Consider the following 21,930-nt stretch of genomic DNA (forward strand, 5'->3'; position numbering starts at 1 on the left):
AGAGTGAGACCAGCTCCTCCCCCTAGCCCCGTTGGTACCCCAAAAAAGCCCTGAGTACAAGACAGCAGCACCCCCGACCCCGAGATCCTCGACCCTGAGCTTTTACAGAGGCATGAGGCACCTTTCCAGCCACTAAAAATTTTATTAGTTACAAAACACAGTTTACAGCAAATGGTATGAGCCACACTCCCAAAGCTGAATTCCAGGTAAACTGAGAACATCGAGAGCAGGGCACAGGATTCCCTTCACATGGAACCAGTTAAACTCAACAAAACTCAGACCAACAAAAGCACGTGGAGCAGGAACAGCCTCAAAGCTCACCCTTTTCAACTTAAATTCATTTCAACTTAGCATTAAGCTACTACTGTTATTTTGGGTTTAAGAGAAATAATACAAATGAAAAGCTATTAAAAAAAAACCCAAGAAGCAAACAACTGTATAATTACTTTTTTGGAAATTTTTGTAGTGGAAGTAATTGTATAATTACTTTTTTTGGAAGGCAATTGACAGTTTCAGACCACTGAGGATTTCAGCTGGGGTGGGGCAGGCAAGATAATCAGTTCAGTGCAGTAATTTATATTCAACCAGGCAGAAGTTTCTGTCTGAGAAAAATTTGCTGATTGTGTAAGAAAAAGAGTAGCTGTATAGGAGTACTGCAGACATGAAGTACACCTTTGTAGTATTTACTGGGAATTAAAACTAAGGGCCTTCAATTTCCAAAGGTTTTTAAATGCTGGAGAACACAGGCAATCTGCTCTTCCAAAAAAAAGGAAAATTGTTTCTCCATAGCTGTTTACTGAAGACTGAAGGAAGCATCCTGTTTTCCAGCATGACATGGGATCTGTGGAATAAGCATCTCACCTGTTTTTAATGTTGTAAATACTGAATAAGATAGAACTTGGGTTTAGAAGAACAAAAATCCTTCTGGATTTGCACTGAGCAACAAATACAAAAACAAGGCCAAGTGCTGCTCCAGCTCGAGAATGACAGTTTTGACATTCCTGGGAACAGAACAGGAGCTTCAAACCACAGTGCAAGGCAGTTCCTGCACGAAGGAAGCACAAAGCTGAGACAACATTTCAGGGACTGTCCATGGAGAGCACTTGCTCCAATGCTCCCAGGGACCCCATGGTACCTTACAGCTGAACCTGAAGCTGTGTTTACCCACAATGAGAGCTGGGAGAAAGAAAAAACACCACTGCCATTTAAGGCCTTCCAAGAACAAGCATTTGACTCGTCTCTGTGCCTGTGGGGCAGAAGAGGAGGGAGCCCCAGATCATCCATAACACGTTGCCCTGGGCAATGCAGCTACATGAGAGAGGCCCAGGGCCCACGGCTGCTCCGTGTTCCAATTCCAGAACTCCTGCTTGTTCTGGAACGTGCCCCAGGAGCGCATCTGTTCAGTCACATGGACCTGAATTTCCATCCTGTGTCTCCATGTCTCAGCTCTGCTCAAATGTCCACCATGTCCACCAGAGCAGAGAGGTGAAGCTCGGAGGCAGCCTCGGCCTCCTTGGTGGCTCTGAGGAGCTGCTGCAAGTGTTTGAGTCTGTCTGACAGCGCAGGGCTTTGCTCCAGCTCCAGAACCTCGTGTCCCTTCTGACTCCCAGCCTGGGCAGAAAGAAAAGAGATGAGACTGACACTTTGTCCCAAGGTAATTCCCACTACATGTTCTGCAGCTACTGCACTCCTCAGAACATTAGTCAGTGCTCAGAACCACCTTCTCTTACCTCTTGAGCAGCTGACATGGGACTCCTCTCCAAGGGGCAGGTGACAGCTGGGGTGGAGAGCAGAGACTGGGGGAGGTAGAGAGGAAGACCTAAGAGATCCCCAAGGGGCTCCATGTCCTCAGCTAGGTATCGGTGCAGCTGTTCTTCAAACCTGGATGGCAAGAGCAAGAGCACCAGTCAGATGGCAGCCTGGCTTTGTCCCTGTAACCAGTGCATTACACTGAGAGTTTTGGGGTCAGCAGTACCTGACCTCCACAGCCATACTCAAAACAGTCTGATGTACCCCACTGCTACTATCAAAATCCAGTGGAAGACTGTGGTACAGAAAGGAACCACATGGACTGGAGACTCAACTGATGGGAAAGGCAGAAGAGACAAAAATCTCTTGGACCAACTGCAAAAGCTTTAGTTCTTCACCTTTGTGATCGGAATTGCTACAAATTCACATCCCAGAGAGGACTTTACAGACACTTGTGACACTGGGGGACACACAGACCACTGTACTGCTTCAGCTCTGGTGGCATGACTGACCACAGAGTTTTCAACTGTTCCCGAGAGCTCCAAGAATTTCTACCCTCCTGGACTGTTCCCATGATGCAAGAAGGACAGTAGGGAAGTGCACTGATGTGCTTGGTGAAATCAGATAGAACTGGAGACAATCTGGGCTCTTTTGAAGCACTGCTTATCTTCCTGTTCCATACAAGTTACAAATAGTTTACAACCCTGGGCTGGAGCTGCAAGGAAAAGATGCTACTCTGGGAACTTACCTCTGGTTTTCTATTTTTTCCAGTTGCAACTGTGCCAATAGACGCTCCTGGGCCAAGGATGTGTCTGTGAATTCATCTGTGCTGGGAATGCTCACCTCCTGACCTGGCAGCATGCTCTTGCCAGATCCATACTGACCTGGCACCATGGAGATGCTGCAGGGTTTCTTAAAAGACTTGGGAGATTTTATCTTTGACCTGAAGGGGAGAGGAAAAAACCAACAAACAAAAATACAGGAATTGGTATGAATGTGTTGATTAGCTTGGAAATAGCAGGGAGTGAGTAGTCATCATTTGGATCAATACAGAGAAATGGAGAAATAATGGAGAAATAATGCCCTTGTGCCAGGGTGTGCCAGGGTCCAAAACAACACCAACCTGTGCATGGGATTAAGAAGGAACTAATCTGACAGGAGCACAGAATTCACCTCAAACATCACTCACAACACAGCAGAGCTGCAGCTAAGTTTCCAAGAGGGAAGAGAGTGGCTTCCTTCTGAATGAGGCTAGGGAAGTCAGCTAGACTTGACATCTCAAATACTTTCATGCCCCACAGCTCTAAGGCTTCCTTCCCTATCTAGCACCTTCTCAGACTCAGTTTTCTCTCCATGCTTTCCACAAATCCAAAGCCTCAGCAGCAGATTTTCTGGCAGAAGTTAATTTCTCCACTTTTAACACTTTCAGCACTCCCCAAACAATCCACTTCTGAGAGCTGAGTAACCCTGTACAAATAAAATCGACTTCCTACCCCGTTTCAAGCACAGCCTTGTACATCATATAAGGGAGATGTACACAAGCACATTCTGGAAGGATGCCAAATGCTGGTTTTCAGCACTGTGGAGGCCAACTCACCTCTCAAGGCCTTGCCGGATCTCCTCCTGTGTCCGCAGCCTGGCTTGATCCCATGAGAAAGGCACAGTGTAGTTCTTTAGATGCTCCTTGAAGAAGTACACACGAATCTGACCATCTTTACTTACTGCTTCTGTGAATAAACCCAAGCCCAACGTTTATCATTTGCACAGGTTCCCTGCTTCAGAGGAAAAGCTCAGTATTAAAAAGGCGATCTGGGGGAAAAACGAGTGTTCACTTTCAATTAGGTTTCAAACAGAGTCTGGGACAAACTTCATCAATGGAAGTGATAATTAACTGTGGCAGCCTGCCCTCCCAGCTGACATGGCTTCTGAGGGGTAACTCTTGGACTCTGCTTCATACAAACCCTCTCCCACTGGGATGGCAGGGCTGAGAGGCTCTAACCAGAGACACTTTTGTAGTCCCAGGATTAAGCCAAGCCATAACCAATCCTAAATACACACTCCAAAGGGAAGGCACATGTGCAGAGCACAGCAAGACCAGAGCTCCCTCCCTGCTACACATCACTTGCTGCCATATGTAAAGGCACCACTGGCAAGGCATTAAATACCACCACAAAAGCAGTATCATCCATGCTGCAGGAGGACACAATACCTGGAGCAACAGGCAGTTTGGGTGGTTTCCAGTCTCTCAGTTTATGATCAATACAGACTGCCAAGATATAATCCCAAGGGATCTCATCAACAGAAGGTCCATCTTCAGAGTTCCCAGTTGTTCTGGTTTTCCAGTTTTGGTAAGTTTTGCTCAGCAGATTCTCCACTTGAGACTGGATGAGTGGTTGAGTGTGGGAAGAACTTGCAATCTGAGAGACATACTGAAAAATCATGTGGCAAACAGGACGCCAAGGAGCTGTGCAACAAAAAAATCCCAAAGTAAATTGCAAGGATTTGTGACAGAACCAACACTGCACAGGCACATCTTGGAGAACAATGTGCTGCCAGGAAGATATTAAGAGTGTGAAGTACCTACCACCTAAAGGAGGCAGATCTAGGTATGGGATCTGGAAGGACAGCACAGCCTTCTTCAGCCAGGCCAGGTGATCTGGCATGTTCCACTGCAGGTGGGGCAACACCTTGTTACCCCCAGCTTCTGAAAACTCTGTGACAGGCCAAGACAAGTCACAAAGGTGCTCTGAGGATGCCACATCTGCCAGGAACTGCAGCACACTGTTGTAGAGCTCTATGATGACCCCAGGCTCCTGGGATGGCAGCCCAGCCGAATGCCTCTCCTTCCAGTCATGGTAGAAGCGCTTGCCAAATTCTCCATCAATCCCATCCTCAATGTATTCCTGAAGGGTCTGGCTGCACAGCTCGAGGGAGGCAGGACACTGGGACACCAGCCAGCCCACAGCTGCTGAGACCTATGACACACAAAACAGGCAAGACTGGAAACTGCTCTGCAGTAATCGGGACACAAAGGATTCAATCCTGCAACCCTAAGTTTGAGTATCCAAGAGAATATGCAGCAAAAGGCAAATAAATCAGGTATCATCATACCACCATTTGCAATAGTAATTCTCCAACTAGGTGGCCACAAGCTGAATTCCCACACAGCAGGTGCAGGAACTCACAAAAAATGAGGCTGTTCACATGAGGTATGGTTATGCAGTGGAATTCCCTGCTGCAGGACACTGGGGCTGTTGAAAACTTATCCACAAAAATTTAGACAGATTCACAGAAATTAGCCCAGGGTGACTATATCATGCCTTGAAGTGCAAATCTAAGTTGTGAGGGTTTGTGGAGGAGCATCACCCTGGGCTTGTCAGGGAGAGATCTGCTTTGTGTACAGAACATAAAGGCATCTCTCAGTCCCATCCACCAGGATGGGATAACTCTGGGTGATCTCACAGCAGCCAGAAGAGTTACAAAAGGTCCTCTGCATTTTAGGACTAAGAGCTTAAGGATAAAAAGGTTTACCCGCCACCAGCACTCCTTTGTTGGGCAGCAACACAGGCAGGGCAGACAAGAGTGGTTTTAGGTAATCCCTGAATTTTGGTCTCAATGCAGCTTGAAGTATTATATTTTTTTTTTTTTGGTAGTAAATGCCACTGATCTCTGGTCAGTGAAAATTGAACAGTCACAAATAATGGGAAAAAATTCCTGTATCTTGCTGTTCTTACCCTTCTGGTGCCTTCCAAGTCATTGACAGAGCCTGGGAGCTCTACAATGGTGTAGTCTGAAATAAGCTGGGCTGAAATCAAGTCCTGGAGCATCAAACCTTTAAAAAATAAGAAAACCCATCATGTACACAGAGAAAGAACACACATCCTTGGACCACATGCTTTGCATTATATTCACAGTGTTGCTGGCCCCCTCCACCTCTGCCCACAGACTTCCATGATGTGTGTGATGGAAAACTGGAAGCTCGCTTGCCTGGTGAGCTCTTAAGGCCTCATGATTTTCAAGAAAGCTCTGAGAATTGCTCTCTTCACAGCCTCTCCCTTTACTGGATGATGTAATTGAGAGGATGCATCAGCCACACCACTTCTACTTAGGGCAGCCCTAAACATTCATACTTTCAAGACACAAAAACAATTACATACCATCTTCTACTTCTTTCTCCATGGCCTCCTCTTCCTGACTGGGCACTAGAACCACCAAGGGAACTATGGGGTGGAAAGGTTTGGCCTGAAGCAGCTGTTTCAGCTGCAGCAAAGCTGAAAGCCAGTAAACATCATCTTCTGCAACATCTTCACTCCTGACTCGGGGGGGCAGGAGAAGAATGAGGCCACTGGTCCCCAGCAAGTCCTTTTGTGTCTCAGCCATATCAAGCTCCGAGTCAGAGAGTGCACCATGTGCCACCTAGACAGGCAACAAAGATTACAACAGAAATGCAGCTAAGCTGTTTTCATACCAAAATCTGCAGTTTATTGGCACTGCCATTCAGCTTTGACATCTGATAGATGAGCTGAGCACAGAAGTGCCCTCCAGCACCTGATCTGGAACCAGGAACTGATGATTCAGGTGGCTGGTATTTACTCAACTGATTATGAACAAATAAAATCCATTTTTTTCAGGCCTTTTCAACAATGCTATTTTTCCCAGTATCATCTCCCTCCCTCTGACAGGACACAGTATCCACTGGAGAAGAATCCACCCTGCTTTTATGGCCTCATAGGTATCATGAAATTGTTCTCACCTACCTTTACACATACACTGACTTTAATGCTTCTGCTCCCCTGCATGCCAAGAGAACTAAATAACGTCAGCGTTTGAATTTTGCCTTCTGTGTGTGAAGTGTTTTTCTCACAGATTTTCTCTCCCATAAACTTGGCTTTCAACCAATCCATCAATATCCTAGCAAACAAAAAAGACAGCTTTGGAGGGTTTTGTTGTCAAAAATGGCACTTTAGGGTTTTAGTATCAGCACCTCTAAGATACCACAATCTATCATAATCCTATATATTTAGGTTATGATAAATAGCCCTAATAAATAGCTATAAACTTCCATGAAATTGTCATCTGTCAAGGTTTTGTTTTCAGTATGAGCAAGAGGAATCAAATAATGTTAGAAAATACAGATCACTGCAATAAATTACAGGTATATTGTTTAGCGTGCTTTGGAGAAAAAACAAACTGAAAATTTGAGACAGTGCAGGCAAAATTACATCAAGGACTGTGCATTACCAATCTTCTACACTAATAGAAAGAAGTCTGCCCTGATTGAGAAAGGGACCCAGCAATCAATTCTTCAACCTACCTGTTGGGATCATCCTTGGAATATTCATCATCACTGGGCAAAACCAAGAGTGCCTTCCAAAAAACGTGTTCTTGTTGAACTGGAGTATGCTCCATGATTAATGAGACAAGATCCAGGGGAGTCCAAGCCAAATCACTTTAAGAGAGACAAAAAAAAAAGGTGAAAAAATCCACCCCAGGGCTCTTTCCCAGCTAGGATTGTTTGTTTTGCAGTGAACAAGTTACAATACTGTAAGTAGTGACTGTTCAAGTTAATTCTTTAGATCTGTTGCTCATCTTTCAGGAACTGCAGCTGCTAAATCTGATACATGAGCATTACTCTGGGGATTTCAGGAGCACATGTGTACTGCTTCACTTCCACACTGATCCCATACACACCCAGGCCACTAGAGAGCATGAGGAGCCATGGGAAGTCAGACCTCCTGCTGCACTTCAAACATCTTAATCAGTATTTTCCTGCAGCAAGCCAGGTCATTTACTCATAAATAGCTCATTTACTCCCCTCCTCCCCACAACCCATCCCAGACCCCATCCCATCCAGGTACAAAATCACAGTCCATAATACCCACCAGATCCTTAAAATTACACCCAAGAGGATCATCTGACCCAACACCTTCATTAATTTAGTGGAAGGAATCCCTGCTCATGATAGGGGGATGAAACAAACAAAATGATCTTTAAGGTCCTTTCCAACCCAAACCATCCTATGGTTCTATAACCTTCCTATTCCCATTATTCCAAAATATTCCCAGAAGCAAGTGGACATTCAGGCATGGTTAGCCATCCCTTACTGCCATTTCTGATATCTCTGGCACTTCTGTTGCACCTTGCTGCTAAAGAAAACAGGAACCAAACTCCAGCCTACCTTATCAACTGCTGGTAGAAATGCTGAACTTTAATTTCATGCAGTGTCTTGTTTCTCAACCAGTTCAATCTGGAAACAAAATATTTTTGGCTATATTTTTTGGTATAAAACAGGTACTTTAAACAAATCTAAGAAACACTGAGGCCTGGGAAATATTACAGAGGTTAAAGAAAGTTGCTGTTAATAGAAGAATTTATTTATTTTTTCTGTCTTAGTCATGGCATTTCTGGAAAAAGTCTTTTGGAGGCTATTTAGGAACAAACAGTAATGCAAATCTGGTAACATTCATGATGGAAGAACTTTTGGTAACTTAACTTTCAAAAATCAACCAGGTTGCCAACTGATGCCACTGGAAGTATCCTTACCTCGTGCAAGAGATTCCCAGCTTTCCTCCATTCCCCAGGTTTACGAATCTCTTGCACAAGTTCTCCATGGCTATAGGCCACTCTGCACTGGGGGACAGTGCCTTCAGCTGATGTTTGGAATCCTTGCCACAGGGAGCAGCTGGAAATGCTCTCATCTGACGCTTCAACTTCGTCCGAGCTGCCACTGCTTCCCTCCACCTTTGAAAAAGACATACAGGTCACATTCATAAACTCTTCTGCAGGCCTTTGTCATCAAATATTTGTATAATGAACACCACAACAACCACAACACACTGAGCACATGTCCAGGAAAACCAGTGATCAACAGAGGGAATACAAAGATAAGCTATTACAAGTTTCTAGGCAGAATGAAGCTGGAATCTCCTACCAAGCTCATTACCTGACTACAACAAGGTGTGATCCCCTCCCCAAGTACAGCTGAGTAATTTAGCAGAGCCTGGTACTAAAACTGTACTCTTATCGTGGAGATAAGACAGAAAAAACTGTCTCAAAAAGAACAAAACCACACAGCTGTAGTTCCACCTCTATTAGCTGCTCCCAAGAAAAGCAGTTGTGTCTCAGGGTGGTAACTCACCGCTGTAAGTACTTGCAGAAACACTGGAGCTCCTGAAGGGTTTCCTTGGCAATCTGGAAAATCTCATCCTCCAGAAAGAGCTGCATGAAGTGGCCACACACTTCCTCTGAACACCGGGCAATCCGGGCTTGCCGGTCCCTTTCTAAGGCACATCTAGTTCCAAATAAAACAAACCAAGACTGCTGAGGTGAAGACCTCCAGTAAATGCCAATTCAATTGGCAGAGATGCAAACAGGGAAGTCTGTGACATTTAGGAAACCCTTAGGAAAGCAAACTAGAGCATGCAGCATGTTGTACGTACTTTAACTCATTGGTTGAAGCTTCTTTAACACTTTCCTTTATTACTTCTTCCATTAACTCCATGCCCAGCAACTGGCTCAACTGCTTTATTAACTCTTCTCTTTCTTGCTTTTGCCTGGAAGGACAGAGAAAAGATATACACAAGTGAAAAAATTTACACTGGCAAACCTACTGCTTAGTTACACAAGCACCACATGCATTGTCAAACAGCTAATTCACCTAAAATTGATTTCCCACTATCTGGTTTCTAAATAAACAGCTCTGAATGGAGCCAGCTTTCCCTCAAAAATGACAGAATGCAATGAGGTTATTTGAGGAAAATATTTACCCCTAAGCAACCTGATCTAGTGAGGTCCTTTCCAAGCCAAACCATTGTAGGATTCTATTTATTCTTAATCCAATAAGCTACAAACAAGTAGCTCACTCAGCAGGAAAGATACAGCAGAGCCAGGATGCACGTCCCTTTCTGGAAGATCTGGGTGAGTAACAGTTCCTAAAATTCTCACCCATCATCTTCCCAATGGCTCTAAGGCTATCAAAATGCTAACTAGCTCTGAGAATGCAGAAGGGACACCTTGCCTGCTTGATCCTAAGGGAGTTCAAGGTGAGACTGTTCTGCCAGCGTGGCAGAAAGACACGGGGCTTGAGCAGAGGCACAGGGACTCAGGTTGGCACCAGCTGTCCTTCTCTTGTGTCCCCAGCCCAGCCTGCCCTGCAGCCAAAGCAGTGCCTCACCTCTCCTCCTCCACCCTGCGCCGTTCCTCCTGGACACGCTGCCTCTCCACACTGAGCACACTTCCAGCCACTTCTCTAAGGATCTCCTCCATCACTTCAGTCACAAGTTGCTCCACGGTGGCCTCTGAGGTGCTGTGCAGAAATAGCAAATCTCTTCTCAAAGCCAGAAGGTTTTCATTCAAAGCCCCAAGTCTGTGCTTTTCTCAGCCACACCTTGCTCTTTGTGGTGGGCTGACTCCAGCTATTAGGCAAGCACCCAGACTGATACTGGCTAACTCCCCTCCCCACACTGGGACAGGGAAGAAAGTAGAAAGAAAGAAGGAAAACTCACGGATGGAACTAAATACAGTGTAATACAGAAAGGGAAAACCCCCACTCTCCCACCAAGCAAAGTAAATGCTGCCAATCTTCATTTCCCATGGGAAGAGCAATGCCCAGACAGCATCTAATCAATGTCCACCCTGAAACCACAGATCTCCAGCTTCTTCCTCTAACCCAGTTTTATTGCTGACCATGACATCACTTGGAAAGGACTTTAGTCAGTCTGGGTCAGCTGTCCCCATTCAGCAATAATCAAACACTGGTGGAATAACAACTGTTTGGGTCATATCCCACATCTATGACTCTACTGACTGCCCTGGAGAGGAAATGTTTATCAGAAACAGAGAAGCAGCCAGATCTGGACTTGCTCCTCTTGTCCCCCTTTGGGCACCTTCCCTTCCATGGCAGAGGTTTCTTCCAAGGCAAAGCTTCCAGAGGTTTGGGTCAGCCTTCCCTTAGGCCAGAGCTGGGATGTGACAGACATCTGAAGAAAGGTCTGCTTTCCCTTCCACTGCACCATTTATACTGTCTCCACCACAGACCTGGCAGAGCTCAGTTTTACCATCTTCACACATGGTGCTGCTATGGCAAGGGGAAGCTGGAAGACTCCAGGAGAAGCAGCAATAAATGCTCTTTACCAGATGGCAGCAGCCACGTAAGCTGCTCCTGCTCTGCCCACTTCTCTGCACTCTCCTTTGAGGACGTCGTGCACCAGCCCATCCACCACTTCAGCGATGTCCTGCAACACAGCAAAGGAAGCTGAACCAAGGTGTAGCTCTTCTGAGCATTAAACTGGGAGTAAGGCTCTCCAGCTTTGTTTAACTGACTGTAATTCACAGCATCACCAGTATTTCTGCTTACAAACTGAGCCAACTTAACCAAACACAACAGCCTGAAAACTTCAGGCTGTTTAAACTATCTAAAAGGTTAGTAACAGCCCAGAAATAAAAGCCGCTTTTTTTACTAATATGGCCAAGTCAATTTAGGAAATCATAATTAAGGAAAGAGACTTCCATCTTCTTAAATCAGCTAGAATGAAAGTCTGAAGTAATTCCAAATGACCAGTCTAACCTTCACTGAAATATGCCATTATCTAGGTAGAATATGGTAACTGTACAAAGCAATGAGACACTCAGACTGGTTTAGCAGCAGCACACAGAAACTTTCATGGGAGGGAGAAAAACAGCACAGGTACATGGGGTACACATTCAAGACCCAGCATTAATGGTCATGTACCCACAAGAATAAACTTTGTCGTGTCTCATATCCCATACATGCACATTCCAGAAAAATGAAAAACCCTAAGAACTCAGTTATCTTTTATTGTATTTCATAGATCTTTCCCACATATTTCCCTACCGTGTCCGAGTAGCCAGGCTGAGGCTTTGAAGGGAGAGGCTCAGGCTGTGCAGCAGGTTGGGAGATGGGCTGTGCTGGAGGTAGGACTGGCACCAGCTGACGAGGCATCAGCGAGGGCAAAAGATGAGCTGGGGGCTGGACTCTCACTGCTGTGGCCTCTAAATCCACACCTCTGCTTTCCACTCTTCCTTCTTGGGAGGGGAGAGGAGAAAAATTAAGGAAACCAGATCAATCTCAAACAGAAGCAAATCTTATCTTCAAAAGCTGGCTTGTCAGATAAAACTCATCAGGTCATAAAATAAATCCGTAACAGCATCTTGTTGCCTTAAAGTTAAAAATATATCACAGAAATTAATTTATGAATCTTTTATACAAAACACTTAAAAATTGAATTGCACATTACTCCTGGTACCAAGCACATGTATTTCCAACAAAGCAACTGTTTTAAGTAAGGCACGCCTGGCACCTACACACACTATCTGTACTTCCAGCAAGGACAGAAAAGCACACACCCAGCTAACCTGGAAACTGACACATTTATACACACAATGGCAACAAACAGCTGCAAATAAAAGCATGCAAACTGCAAAGTTGGTTTTTTTGAATAGTTAAACATCTTATTTCGCTTATGTTGGCAAAAATTGGCTCAATAGTGTGCTTCCTGAATTGGGAAATACATTTTATTAATCAGGCTGTTCTTAGCTTTTACAGACACATAAATACACCTGAGCAACCTGGTCTAGTGGAAGGTGCCTCTGCCATGTCAGGGGTGTTGGAACTAGATGAGCTTCAAGGTCCCTCCCAACTCAAACCATTCTGTGATTCTATTATTGTTTAAATTGTAATCCTTTCATTACATCCAAATTTCCATGCAATTTTGATCTCTGAGCCATGAAAAGTTTCTGCTTTGCAAAATAACCCTGCTGATGGAGCTGACTCAGACAGTGTGTTCTGAGCAGTACCTAAAATGCAGGTTTGCTCTCACCTGTTGCTTCCACGCTGGGTTTTTGGCTACTGCCAGCCTGATCCACAGAGGTGCTTCCACCAATGTACTTGTTCTGCCCATTGAAGCTGGACACAGGCACGTGGTGGGGCACTGGGGGCAAGGGCCCCCCGTTCACAACCTCCCCAACAGAGACTGTGAGCTTCTGGCTGACAAAGGGGGATTTCCGTGGCTTGGGCAATCCATCTGGCTCCAGGAAAGCTGAGCGATTCAGCTCCACATAACCCCTGGGGAACAGTAAAAGTAACAACCAGGAGTACATCCTCAAAGCTCCAGTAACCTTCCAGAAAGTTTCAGGCTTTCAGTTCTGAAACTTACTGTTTCAAAATAGAATGTCGACAGGAACAGACCACTAACTGGCATCCTCAAGGGCTTTTTTCTCCCTTCTCCAGTGTCTCCAGATTCCAGGTTTGGAGGAACACACCTTACAATGTATGGGTTTCCATGGCAGACACTTATCTGTGAACTGCTGCCCTCCAACATCCTCTAACAGATGGTTTGCAGTGTTCAGCTTCATCCCACCCTACAGGCATCACTATAATGCCAGTTTCCCAAGAAGCAGAACTGTATCCTCATTTCCTACAGAAACCCCATCTTCTACTCTTGGCCTGTTCTTTCTTTGGTTCCAACCTTCAGGAGCAGCTCCCCTACATTACCCCTTTGCTTGGCATTAGTCTAACCCCCCAGGCATCATTTTCCTCACACTTACCCATCTGATACACTCAGGCCATAATAACTTATAAAATCAGTTGCCTCCTCACAATCTTTGAACAGCAGCATGCGGACCAGGTGGTCCAAGGGGAACGCTGTACTTCTTTGGGTGCTCACAGTGTAGGCAATATTGAGGGATTTGAGACCATCTTTACGAATCTGGGGGGAAAGGAAAAGCCACATAACTACCAGGAAAGAACCCAAAATGTACTATAAAGTGTACAATAAACATAATCAAATTTAAATACACCACTATTTTGTCATCAAGTATCCACACAAACAATTATTCCAATTTTCTAGTTCCTGTTCCTCTTTCATGACATTTGTTTTGAGCATATCCCTTCGTGATCCTTGTGCAGACAAAACACCTTGCAAGGGCTTCTGAAAGTACAGGCTCATATTTGCTTTGCAAGACTCTCTCTGCTTCCCAATTATTTTTCAGGGAAATATTTATTTGTACACAATTACAAGGGGGAAAAAATGCCAAAAAGAGCATTTCAGCATTTGCCTTTCATACCACAGCAGAAAGCTCTTGATAAATTTTAACACTTCTGAAGAAGCAATAAGAGTATTATTTTTAAGGCTCAGTATCTACTAAGTTTTCTGCTAAGACTTCCTCCCACATCCAAGACTGTCTTACTTATTAATACTTTAAAAATATCAATTTGTCTTTTCCTCACCTGGTTGAAATAACAGTGTAAGAGACAGGCATTCAGATAGGAAGCTGCTTGCACAAGCTTGAAAAACCTCACAAAATTGTTGCTGTTTAATGCAGCAAAAGCTTGAACTGCAAATCTAACTTCAGGCGAGTTTCTAACCTCTGGACGAAACTGCTGAACTTCTCTGTGGAGACAAAAGATGGGGACAAACCTTTTGCTTCAATATTAAAATCACAAGTCAACAGCAACCTGTAACAGCACAGAATTAAAATCAGGAGCATTACAATTAGTCTGGATTTAATCCTAAAGTCAATTCTTCCCAGAGGCAAAGAGAGACAAAACAAGTGATGTCATGTTCCCACCTGAGAATGTCACCCTTGTTGAGATTCAGCAAGACGTTATAACCTCGGAACTCTGCTTCACTCCTGCAGTAAACTCTCTTGTTAGCCAAGTCCTGATACATCTCCTTCAAGCTCTGCAGGCATTTAGTCATGTTCTCATTGTTGATTTTGGCATCAAAGGAGGACATGGGCTCTTCACACAAGTGGTGAGCACAGTGGATGTGAAAGCGAGTGCACTTCTCAATCAGAGACACCATCAGCGGGTTGCAGAGATGCTGCTGGGTTATATCCTAACAGAATGATAAAGAAAGCATTACATGTATTTTTAAACTAGTTGAAGGGCACAGTCACCTGACACTACCTCTGGAAAACCCATTTCACTGTGCTTTGAGTCACTCTGCAATTCAAAATATTTCAACAACTATTGCTTTTTGCTTCACTTTTTTACAGCATGATGGGATCTTTTGCTTTTTGTCACCAAACATCTCCATCCACAGTGCTTACCTTTCTTATTCCACGAGTTCTGTTCCAGACAAAGTCATACCACTCTCGGTAGTTTCCTTCACCTTGATCCATAATATTTGTCACTAAATAGTCCATGGTCATGCTCAGCACCTCAGAAGGTCTCAGTTCATGGGGCAAAGGTTCCTCCTGATCTGCTGAAGACCTGCTGTATTCCTTGATTGCTGCTGCATGATCCACCTGCAAGAGGTGAGGAAAAGAATCAAAACACAAGAAATATATACAACCTTCCAGCAGTAAAGAGGATTTCAACCCACCAATGCATTTAATTTCAGTAAGGAGCAGACTATTGAAGTGTTCACTTAGTCTCAAGTTCATAACCCTCAAGACAATAAATACATATAATTACATATAATATGTACCTACAGCTTTAGAACTACAGTTCTAAGCAAATAACTAACAGACACAACAAAGTGAAAAAGCAATTCTTGTTTTCCAATGGGGAACTGAAAGGTATTAATGAAACAGCCTACCAAATTTTTGTACCAGAATTAACCCTGTAATCAACTAAACAATAACTGACAACTTCAATGAGCATCAGGCATACTGATATCCTGGGAATCTCACACCTTGTCAGATCCTAGAAGCAATTCAAAGATGCTGAGCTGGTTTCTTGTCTCCCTCATGTAACGCTCCTTTTCAGGACACATGTCTGGGCAAGTGCCAACAACAGTTTTTGCTTTGCCAAGATCAGTCCTTTTTATTCGAGCTAAAAAAGAAAACAAGTAATTGAACAAACACTAAGCATCTCTTGCGTTTCATTTTTTTTTCTACATGATACGCTATTACTTTGATGCGCCAAAACACCCCTGAGCATGCAAGGCTGTGCCCAAACCTTGATACAGTCAGAAATGCACAAGGATGGGGATCTCCCCACTCTGAGGTCTGTCCAAGGACTGCACAGATTGAGAGTTTTGCTGAAAAGATTGAAGCTTTTAAAAGATACACGTTTTGTGTCCTAAGGAACAGCAATTTCAAAATTCTGCATCGAGTGGACAAGAAGTTTGTTTGTCAATATTAAAAATAAGACCTTAAACTAAAAGTAGGGTCAATTTTGAAACTGCAAGGACAGCATGGAAGGCATTACAACCAGCACTGTGAAACACAAGGGCGTTTCTTGAAATAATTCTCAGCTGTGTAATAGTTTGAATTTGGAGAAATACTAGAGGCCTGGGCACAGGTTGCTCAGAGAAGCTGCAGTTGCCCCACCCCTGGAAGTGTCCAAGGCCAGGTTGGACAGGGCTTGGAGTAACCTGGGATAGTGGAAGATGTCCCTGCCCATGGCAGAGGGTGGGACTGAGTGAGCTTTGAGATCCCTTCCAACTCAAACAATTCTGTGGTTCTACAAAATGCAATTAAGGCTTTGGGAAACTTTCTTTAAAGAGTCGGTAAAGATGCCAATCTCCCTATGTGCCCTCCTTCATAGAAGATGGGCATTCTACCGTTCCCTTTACACAAGAAATTGTACGTGCAACAAGTAAAACAGATTTGTGTGTTTCACAAGGAAAAAAGTACAAAAAATACACTAGGAGAGTATTTTACAGACTGTTCCACGTTAAACTCTCTTTTAAGCCATCTCCATAATATCACAATAGCTTTGCCACAAAACCCAAACACTTCCTTCTTTCCAGCAGATAAGCAGACGTTACACTCATTAACTGATGTTAATTACTTTGTCGCATGATTTTGTCCCTCTGGTCCAGGAGCCTGTATCTCTCTTCAGATGTCTCAGCCACCAATCCCACCAGGTTACTGAGAGATGACAGTGAAGCTACCAAGCCCTCTGAGCTCTGCCCTTCAGAACTGGAATCAAACAGCTCTGCTTCAAACTGCAGTGTTTTCCGAAGGCCAGGCTTCTTTGCTGGAGAACTAAAAGAGAGAAGATTTTTTATCAATAATAATAATACATTAGTGCATGCCCTGGTATTAATCAGGTCATTGTCCTTTAGGATGCCAGCACCTGTTTAGAAGAGTATTTTGTTCACAGGGAAACGAGTTGAGGAAAGGAAATATGTACAGATGTGCTAAGGTTGTTCTGAGCTAACACCCACATTGGGAGTTAATCTGGTTAAATCCTCAGCACAACCCTCATAATGCTGCCAAGAGTTCTGGCATTGGGTCCTAACCTTTGTGTAACAGAAAAGGTATTAACTGAAAGTGTCTTAGAATGGACAGAAATGGATGGCTTTTGTAGCATTTTGCATCATTATGGATCAGCAGTTTGTATTTTAAGCTAGGAACTGGCTTGCTGATGTGGAGATAAACCCAACACGCCATAGCAACAGAGATTACTAAAAGATTTTACAGGGCCAGATACTTTTTTCATCAAGGAACACTGATTCATTCACAACATATTACTAATTTTATAGTTATATGACTACATGTATCAAATGACTTTTGTCAGACTAGACATGCCATTGAGGTATGACAAAGATGACAACCTCGCCACTCCTCTGACTGCCAGGAACACTGTTCACCTGAAGTGAGACAATGACCCAAACTACTCCAAAAAGGAGACTCTCATCCCACAGAAATCCAATTGCCTCCAAAGGAAACTGCTTGGTTGAGAAGCTCATTGAATCACAACCACAGAGACTGTCATTACTGCTAAGTCCTAGCTGGGCTCTGCACTGCTCACTTCCCTCATGCCTCATACCGCAGGTGTTTTTATGAACAAAATCCAGAGACCAAAGTAAAATACCTTAATAAGCCATTAGGAGTATCTTTCTAACAAAATGTGAGAGCTGTGCACTTCTAATTCAGACGAACCAGAAAAGAAGGGAAGCACCCTCCCTGAAGAGAACACAACTATTTGGCACAAAATGATCACCACTTTTCTCCCTTTCCTGCCAGGTGGATTCCCAGAGGAGAGGACTTACCTTCTCCCAGGCATGACACTGCTGGCAGAGGATCTTATTAAAGGTTTTCTAAGAGGGGAATGCTGATAGCTCTGTTCTTCACTACTTTGTCTTCCTTCATCTTCACCTGCTTTCTTCTCCTTGGATGAAAATTCTCTTTTTGCTGGACCTAAAATGACATATAAACATGAAACTAAGACTGCCAGTTTTGTACATGCAAGCAAAACTTCCAGAACAACTTGCACTAGGAACTGCACCAAGTTTCTGCCAATTGCTATCAAGGTCATTGCTCTATAAAGAGTAAGTATTTTTCAAGAAAGTATCACTTAGCAATAACTGTAATTATCAGTAAATGAAGTCTGATCCTCAACCAAAATAAAGTTCTCTCAGGTTTGGGATATAATCCCCAAGTCATAACCTATGGGATATGAAATCCATTTTACCTGCATACATCACAAAACCCAGTACTCCTACTGAGACATTTTAAGTATTTATTTCACATACCCAAGCTCAGACTCAGATCGGCATGACTTAACACTTGCAGGAAGGGAAAATTTCTTCTCTCAAGGACAATTTTTCCATCAGCTGGATTTCTTAAACACTCTTAGACTAGTTATTTCAGGGTGTTGCCATAGACATAACACCATAATAAAATGACAAAGAGGCAGCCCCAGAGCTGCTGCTTCAAGATGTTAATTGTCAGGGAGATGAGTCTGCAGCTGTTTGTTTTCCAGAAGGCAAGGCTGTGGTTGGTCAAAGCTGTGCTGAACCATTCATCTGCTAGCAGCTGAAGTGCACCCCGAGGCTAGGATCTCACAGGCACACACACTGCACTCATAGAGCTAAAGAAAGGGAAGCACTTGACATTATAAGTATTTGCTTGGAGACTGAACAACCTCCTCTTGCCCTAATCCCAAGCAGGGTCTGGAATCCAAGTTTCTCATTCTTAAACTCTGTAGGTTGTTCTCTTTCTTGGTTCCAACAGTATCTAACTGTTGATACACAGAACATCAACCTCAGCAGCCACAGCAGAGGTTCTCAGGACACCTTTCTTAAGTTCATTCTCAGAACCTTTTCCTGAAAGCTGGAAGCCCACATCCCAGTCCATGATCTGAGGCAGGCAGCAAGGCATTTTAAAGTGGGTTTCCTTATATCCCCCAAGAACATGCTACTTCTGGATAGAAGAACAAAGTTAACATCACCACATTGCTGTTGCATGACTGCATTAAGGATTCAACCATGATATCTCCTGCTATAGAGATAACTTAGGTATCATTCTCAGAATATCAAGGAAAAAAAAGAGCAGCTAGCACACTACTTATACATCATCCAGTAATCTGGAAACACAGACTTACTTGTTTTCTTCTTTTGCCAAAATGTTACGATGTCTTTGTGTAACTCTTTTGCTTTTTTTCTGGCAAGAGCTGCAGAAGCCTGAAAGAAACCAAAAGTAGAGCATGGAAAGCTATTGGCATCACAACACCAAAACACACAGTGCAGTTTTTGCAAGAGAAACATTTACCAAATCCCAAAAAATTCTAGTTGCTGTATTTTAACCTCACTTAAGATCTACATGCCATCAGCTGAACTGGTCTCCACAAAAAATGCTGCTTTTGCACAAACAGAAGTGTAGTTTTCATCTGGACCGACCCAAAGCGCTCAGATTTAAGGCTTTCTTCATGGAATCAGAGACTGGTTTGGGTTGGAAGGGACCTGAAACAGCATCCAGCTCCACCCCCCGCCTTTCACAGGGACACCTTCCACTATTCCAGGCTGCTCTAAGCTCCATCCAACCTGGCCTTGAACACTTCCAGGAATGGGAGAGCCACAGCTTAACTAGGCAATCTGCGCCAGGGCCTCATCACCTTCAAAGAATTTCTTCCTAACATCTAACTCCTCTTTCACTTTATACTGTTCCCCCTTGCCCTCTCCCAACCTGTCCCTGTAAAACGTTGCTTCCCCTCTTTTATTGTAAGCCCCCTTTGGACACTGAAAGGGGCTCTAAGGAATCCCCAGATACTTCTCCAGACTGAACATTCCCAAGTGTTATGCCACTTCTGATACTCACATGATCAAAAAAGTGGAGAACAGCCATTTTTTTATTACGCCTGGTCATGATCCGACGAACTTTTACGAACTGGCCAAAGTGTTTCTCGAGCACAGTCCTGTCATTGAGGTAGTCAGGGATGTTCTTGCACTGGAAGGCAGTCAGCTCGGCAGCCGGCACACCCCCCAGCCCCTCCGTGCTCTCGCTGCCGCGGCTCCGGCGAGCAGGGGCGGCGGGGGCCGCATCTGTGACGAGAAGAAACACGACAGCAGTCAGCAAGCGGAGCGACACCCGGGCGGCTGGGCTGCCCCACCAGAACCCCGCGCACCTTCTCGGGAAGGCTCCCGGGCCTCGGTCGGCGGCGGCTCCTCGGCGGGTCCCCGCTCGGCCTCGGGGACATCCCCGCGCTCCCGCTGCTCGCGGACCTGGCTGCGCAGCATGTCCTCCAGCGTGCGGCCGAACAGCACCCCGCCGCGGGGCCGGCTCAGCACCACCGCCCGCTTCTCCGGCGGCGCCGCCGCTCGGCCGCCCGCCGCCGCCCGCCGCGGCGAGCGCTCCCGCTCCTCCTTCCGCTTCAGCCCCTTGGACGGCGGCTCCCCCGGCTCCTCCGGCAGTGCCCGCGGGCCTCTCTCCTCCGGCCGCCCCAAAGCGGCGGCGGGACGCGAGAACGAGAAAGGCTCCCGCGCCGCCGCCGCCTCGGGGCCCGTCTCAGGCGCGAAGACGAAGGGCGACGAGAAGGCGAAGGTGGCGGGGGCACTCGGGCCCTTCTCTGCCTCGGCACTTGATACCGGTTTGAAGGCGGCGGCGCTCTCGGGCGCCTTGAAGCGGAACTCGGGGGCTGTGAAGGCACTGCCGCCGCCACCCGACGCTTCGCCGGAGGTCGGGAAGCCGCCCAGGCTGGTGGGCGGCCTGAAGCTGAACCCCGAGTTCCCCCCCGGTGCCGGGGCCTGGCCCAGCGCGTAGGGCGGCCCGAAGGTGGCGGCGGGCGCGAAGGGGAGGCCGGCGGAGCCGCTGCCCTGGCCGAACACGGCGGGCTGCCCGAAGCGCAGCGGCGGCGGGAAGGAGGGCGGGCCGCGGAACGGGCCCCGCGCCGACATGGCTACAGCAGCGGCGGCGGCAGCGGTCTCAGACCGCCGGGAGAAGAGGTAGCCGCATGCGCGGGGCGGGAAGAGGCCGCGGCTACGGAGCGGTGGGCGGAGTCCCGGGGGAAAGCGGGCAGGGCCACGGCGGCAGCAGCTACGTAGCGGCGGGGAGATGGGTGGGGACATGGCTCGGTGGGCAGGCGGAGTCTGAGTGAGCGCGGTGTCAGCGTGTGGGCAGGGTCACTGCGGGGGCGTGGCCTCCTGTGGTGGGCGAAGGTCTCCATTGGTGGCTGCATGGTGGGCGGGGCACAGGGAGGCGGGGCCTCATTGTCCCCGCGGGCGGCGGTGGCGGCGCGGCCATGAGCGTGGCGATACGGAACGCGCAGCGCGCCGTGCCCGTGCGCCGAGCCCCGCTCCGCCGCGCCGTGTGCGCCCTGCGCGCCGCCCTGGGCGCTTCCCGCTTCGACGTGGGGCTGGTCTGCGCCGGCAACGCGTTGATGCAGCGTCTGAACGGTGCCTACCGACAGTGCCCGGAGCCCACCGACGTTCTCTCTTTCCCGTTCCACCAAGTGGCGGCGGGCGAGCTGCCGCGGCCGCGCTGCCGCGACGAGTACAACCTGGGGGACATCTTCCTGGGGGTGGAATACATCCAGCAGCAGTGCCGCGAAAGCGGGGAGGACTTTAGCGATGTCCTGACGGTGAGCCCCGCTCGGGGGGTCGGGCGGCGCGGCGGGCACGGAGCTCGGTCGGTAACAGCGGTGTTGTGCTCCCGCCCCGTGCAGGTGACGGCAGCCCACGGACTGTGCCACTTGCTCGGCTACCGGCACGACACGAAGCCCGAGTGGGAGCAGGTGCGGCATGCGCCGGGGCCGGGGAGGGTGTGAGGGCTCCGGCTTGGGGTGCACCGGCGGCCCCGGTGACGGGAACCGGTGCTCGCCCGGCGCTGACCGCCGCTGCTCCCGCAGATGTACCAGAAGGAAGTGCAGATCCTGGAGGAACTGAACCGCCTCACGGGCTCCCGCCTGCGGCCCCTCACCGCCGGCCTCTTCTGAGGCGCCGAGAGGGGCCGGGGCTCCGCCGGCGCCGCCCCGGACGTGGCGTGCGG

At 46.8% G+C, this 21,930-nt stretch overlaps 2 protein-coding genes across 6 annotated transcripts; one reads left to right on the plus strand and one right to left on the minus strand.

The window, feature by feature from the left end:
- Positions 1-122: 122 nt before the first annotated feature.
- Positions 123-21,033, minus strand: MCM3AP (minichromosome maintenance complex component 3 associated protein). Of its 5 annotated transcripts, XR_014853370.1 has the most exons (29): positions 20,072-21,021; positions 19,765-19,988; positions 19,052-19,130; positions 17,718-17,865; positions 16,511-16,707; positions 15,408-15,547; positions 14,821-15,018; positions 14,338-14,606; positions 13,997-14,159; positions 13,315-13,475; positions 12,588-12,832; positions 11,603-11,793; positions 10,882-10,982; positions 9,923-10,054; positions 9,189-9,302; positions 8,888-9,040; positions 8,293-8,490; positions 7,928-7,996; positions 7,064-7,198; positions 6,507-6,660; positions 5,907-6,165; positions 5,484-5,581; positions 4,334-4,724; positions 3,959-4,213; positions 3,347-3,476; positions 2,498-2,692; positions 1,731-1,881; positions 989-1,611; positions 123-924 (listed from the first exon to the last, which is right to left on the minus strand). XR_014853370.1 is itself a non-coding variant. In XM_085065925.1 (28 exons), the coding sequence occupies exons 1-28, from the start codon at positions 21,009-21,011 to the stop codon at positions 1,453-1,455; spliced, it is 5,646 nt and encodes a 1,881-aa protein (XP_084922051.1). In that variant the 5' UTR covers positions 21,012-21,024; the 3' UTR covers positions 123-1,452. The 5 variants fall into 5 exon arrangements, 4 of the variants coding, with proteins under 4 accessions (XP_084922051.1, XP_084922050.1, XP_084922052.1 ...); XM_085065925.1 differs by having other exon boundaries at positions 123-1,611; positions 11,603-11,790; positions 20,072-21,024; XM_085065924.1 differs by having other exon boundaries at positions 123-1,611.
- A 46-nt stretch (positions 21,034-21,079) lies between these two features.
- YBEY (ybeY metalloendoribonuclease) lies at positions 21,080-21,925 on the plus strand. Its single transcript, XM_085065941.1, has 3 exons — positions 21,080-21,523; positions 21,608-21,676; positions 21,791-21,925. The coding sequence occupies exons 1-3, from the start codon at positions 21,185-21,187 to the stop codon at positions 21,875-21,877; spliced, it is 495 nt and encodes a 164-aa protein (XP_084922067.1). The 5' UTR covers positions 21,080-21,184; the 3' UTR covers positions 21,878-21,925.
- Positions 21,926-21,930: the final 5 nt, after the last annotated feature.

This window comes from Lichenostomus cassidix, chromosome 7 (assembly GCF_008360975.1).
Source record: "Lichenostomus cassidix isolate B80296 chromosome 7, HeHo_3.0, whole genome shotgun sequence".
NCBI classification, from domain to species: Eukaryota; Metazoa; Chordata; class Aves; order Passeriformes; family Meliphagidae; genus Lichenostomus; species Lichenostomus cassidix.

Coding starts and splice junctions, on each gene's coding strand:
- MCM3AP (XM_085065924.1), bottom strand. CDS start 21,011: ATGTCCCCACCCATCTCCCCGCCGCTACGTAGCTGCTGCCGCCGTGGC. Junction 10,055..10,881: donor TACGTGGCTGCTGCCATCTG/GTAAAGAGCATT, acceptor ATTTCTGCACAG/CACCTCAGAGGCCACCGTGG. Junction 4,725..5,483: donor ACTTGGAAGGCACCAGAAGG/GTAAGAACAGCA, acceptor TGTGTGTCATAG/GTCTCAGCAGCTGTGGGCTG.
- YBEY (XM_085065941.1), top strand. CDS start 21,185: ATGAGCGTGGCGATACGGAACGCGCAGCGCGCCGTGCCCGTGCGCCGA. Junction 21,524..21,607: donor ACTTTAGCGATGTCCTGACG/GTGAGCCCCGCT, acceptor CGCCCCGTGCAG/GTGACGGCAGCCCACGGACT. Junction 21,677..21,790: donor CGAAGCCCGAGTGGGAGCAG/GTGCGGCATGCG, acceptor CTGCTCCCGCAG/ATGTACCAGAAGGAAGTGCA.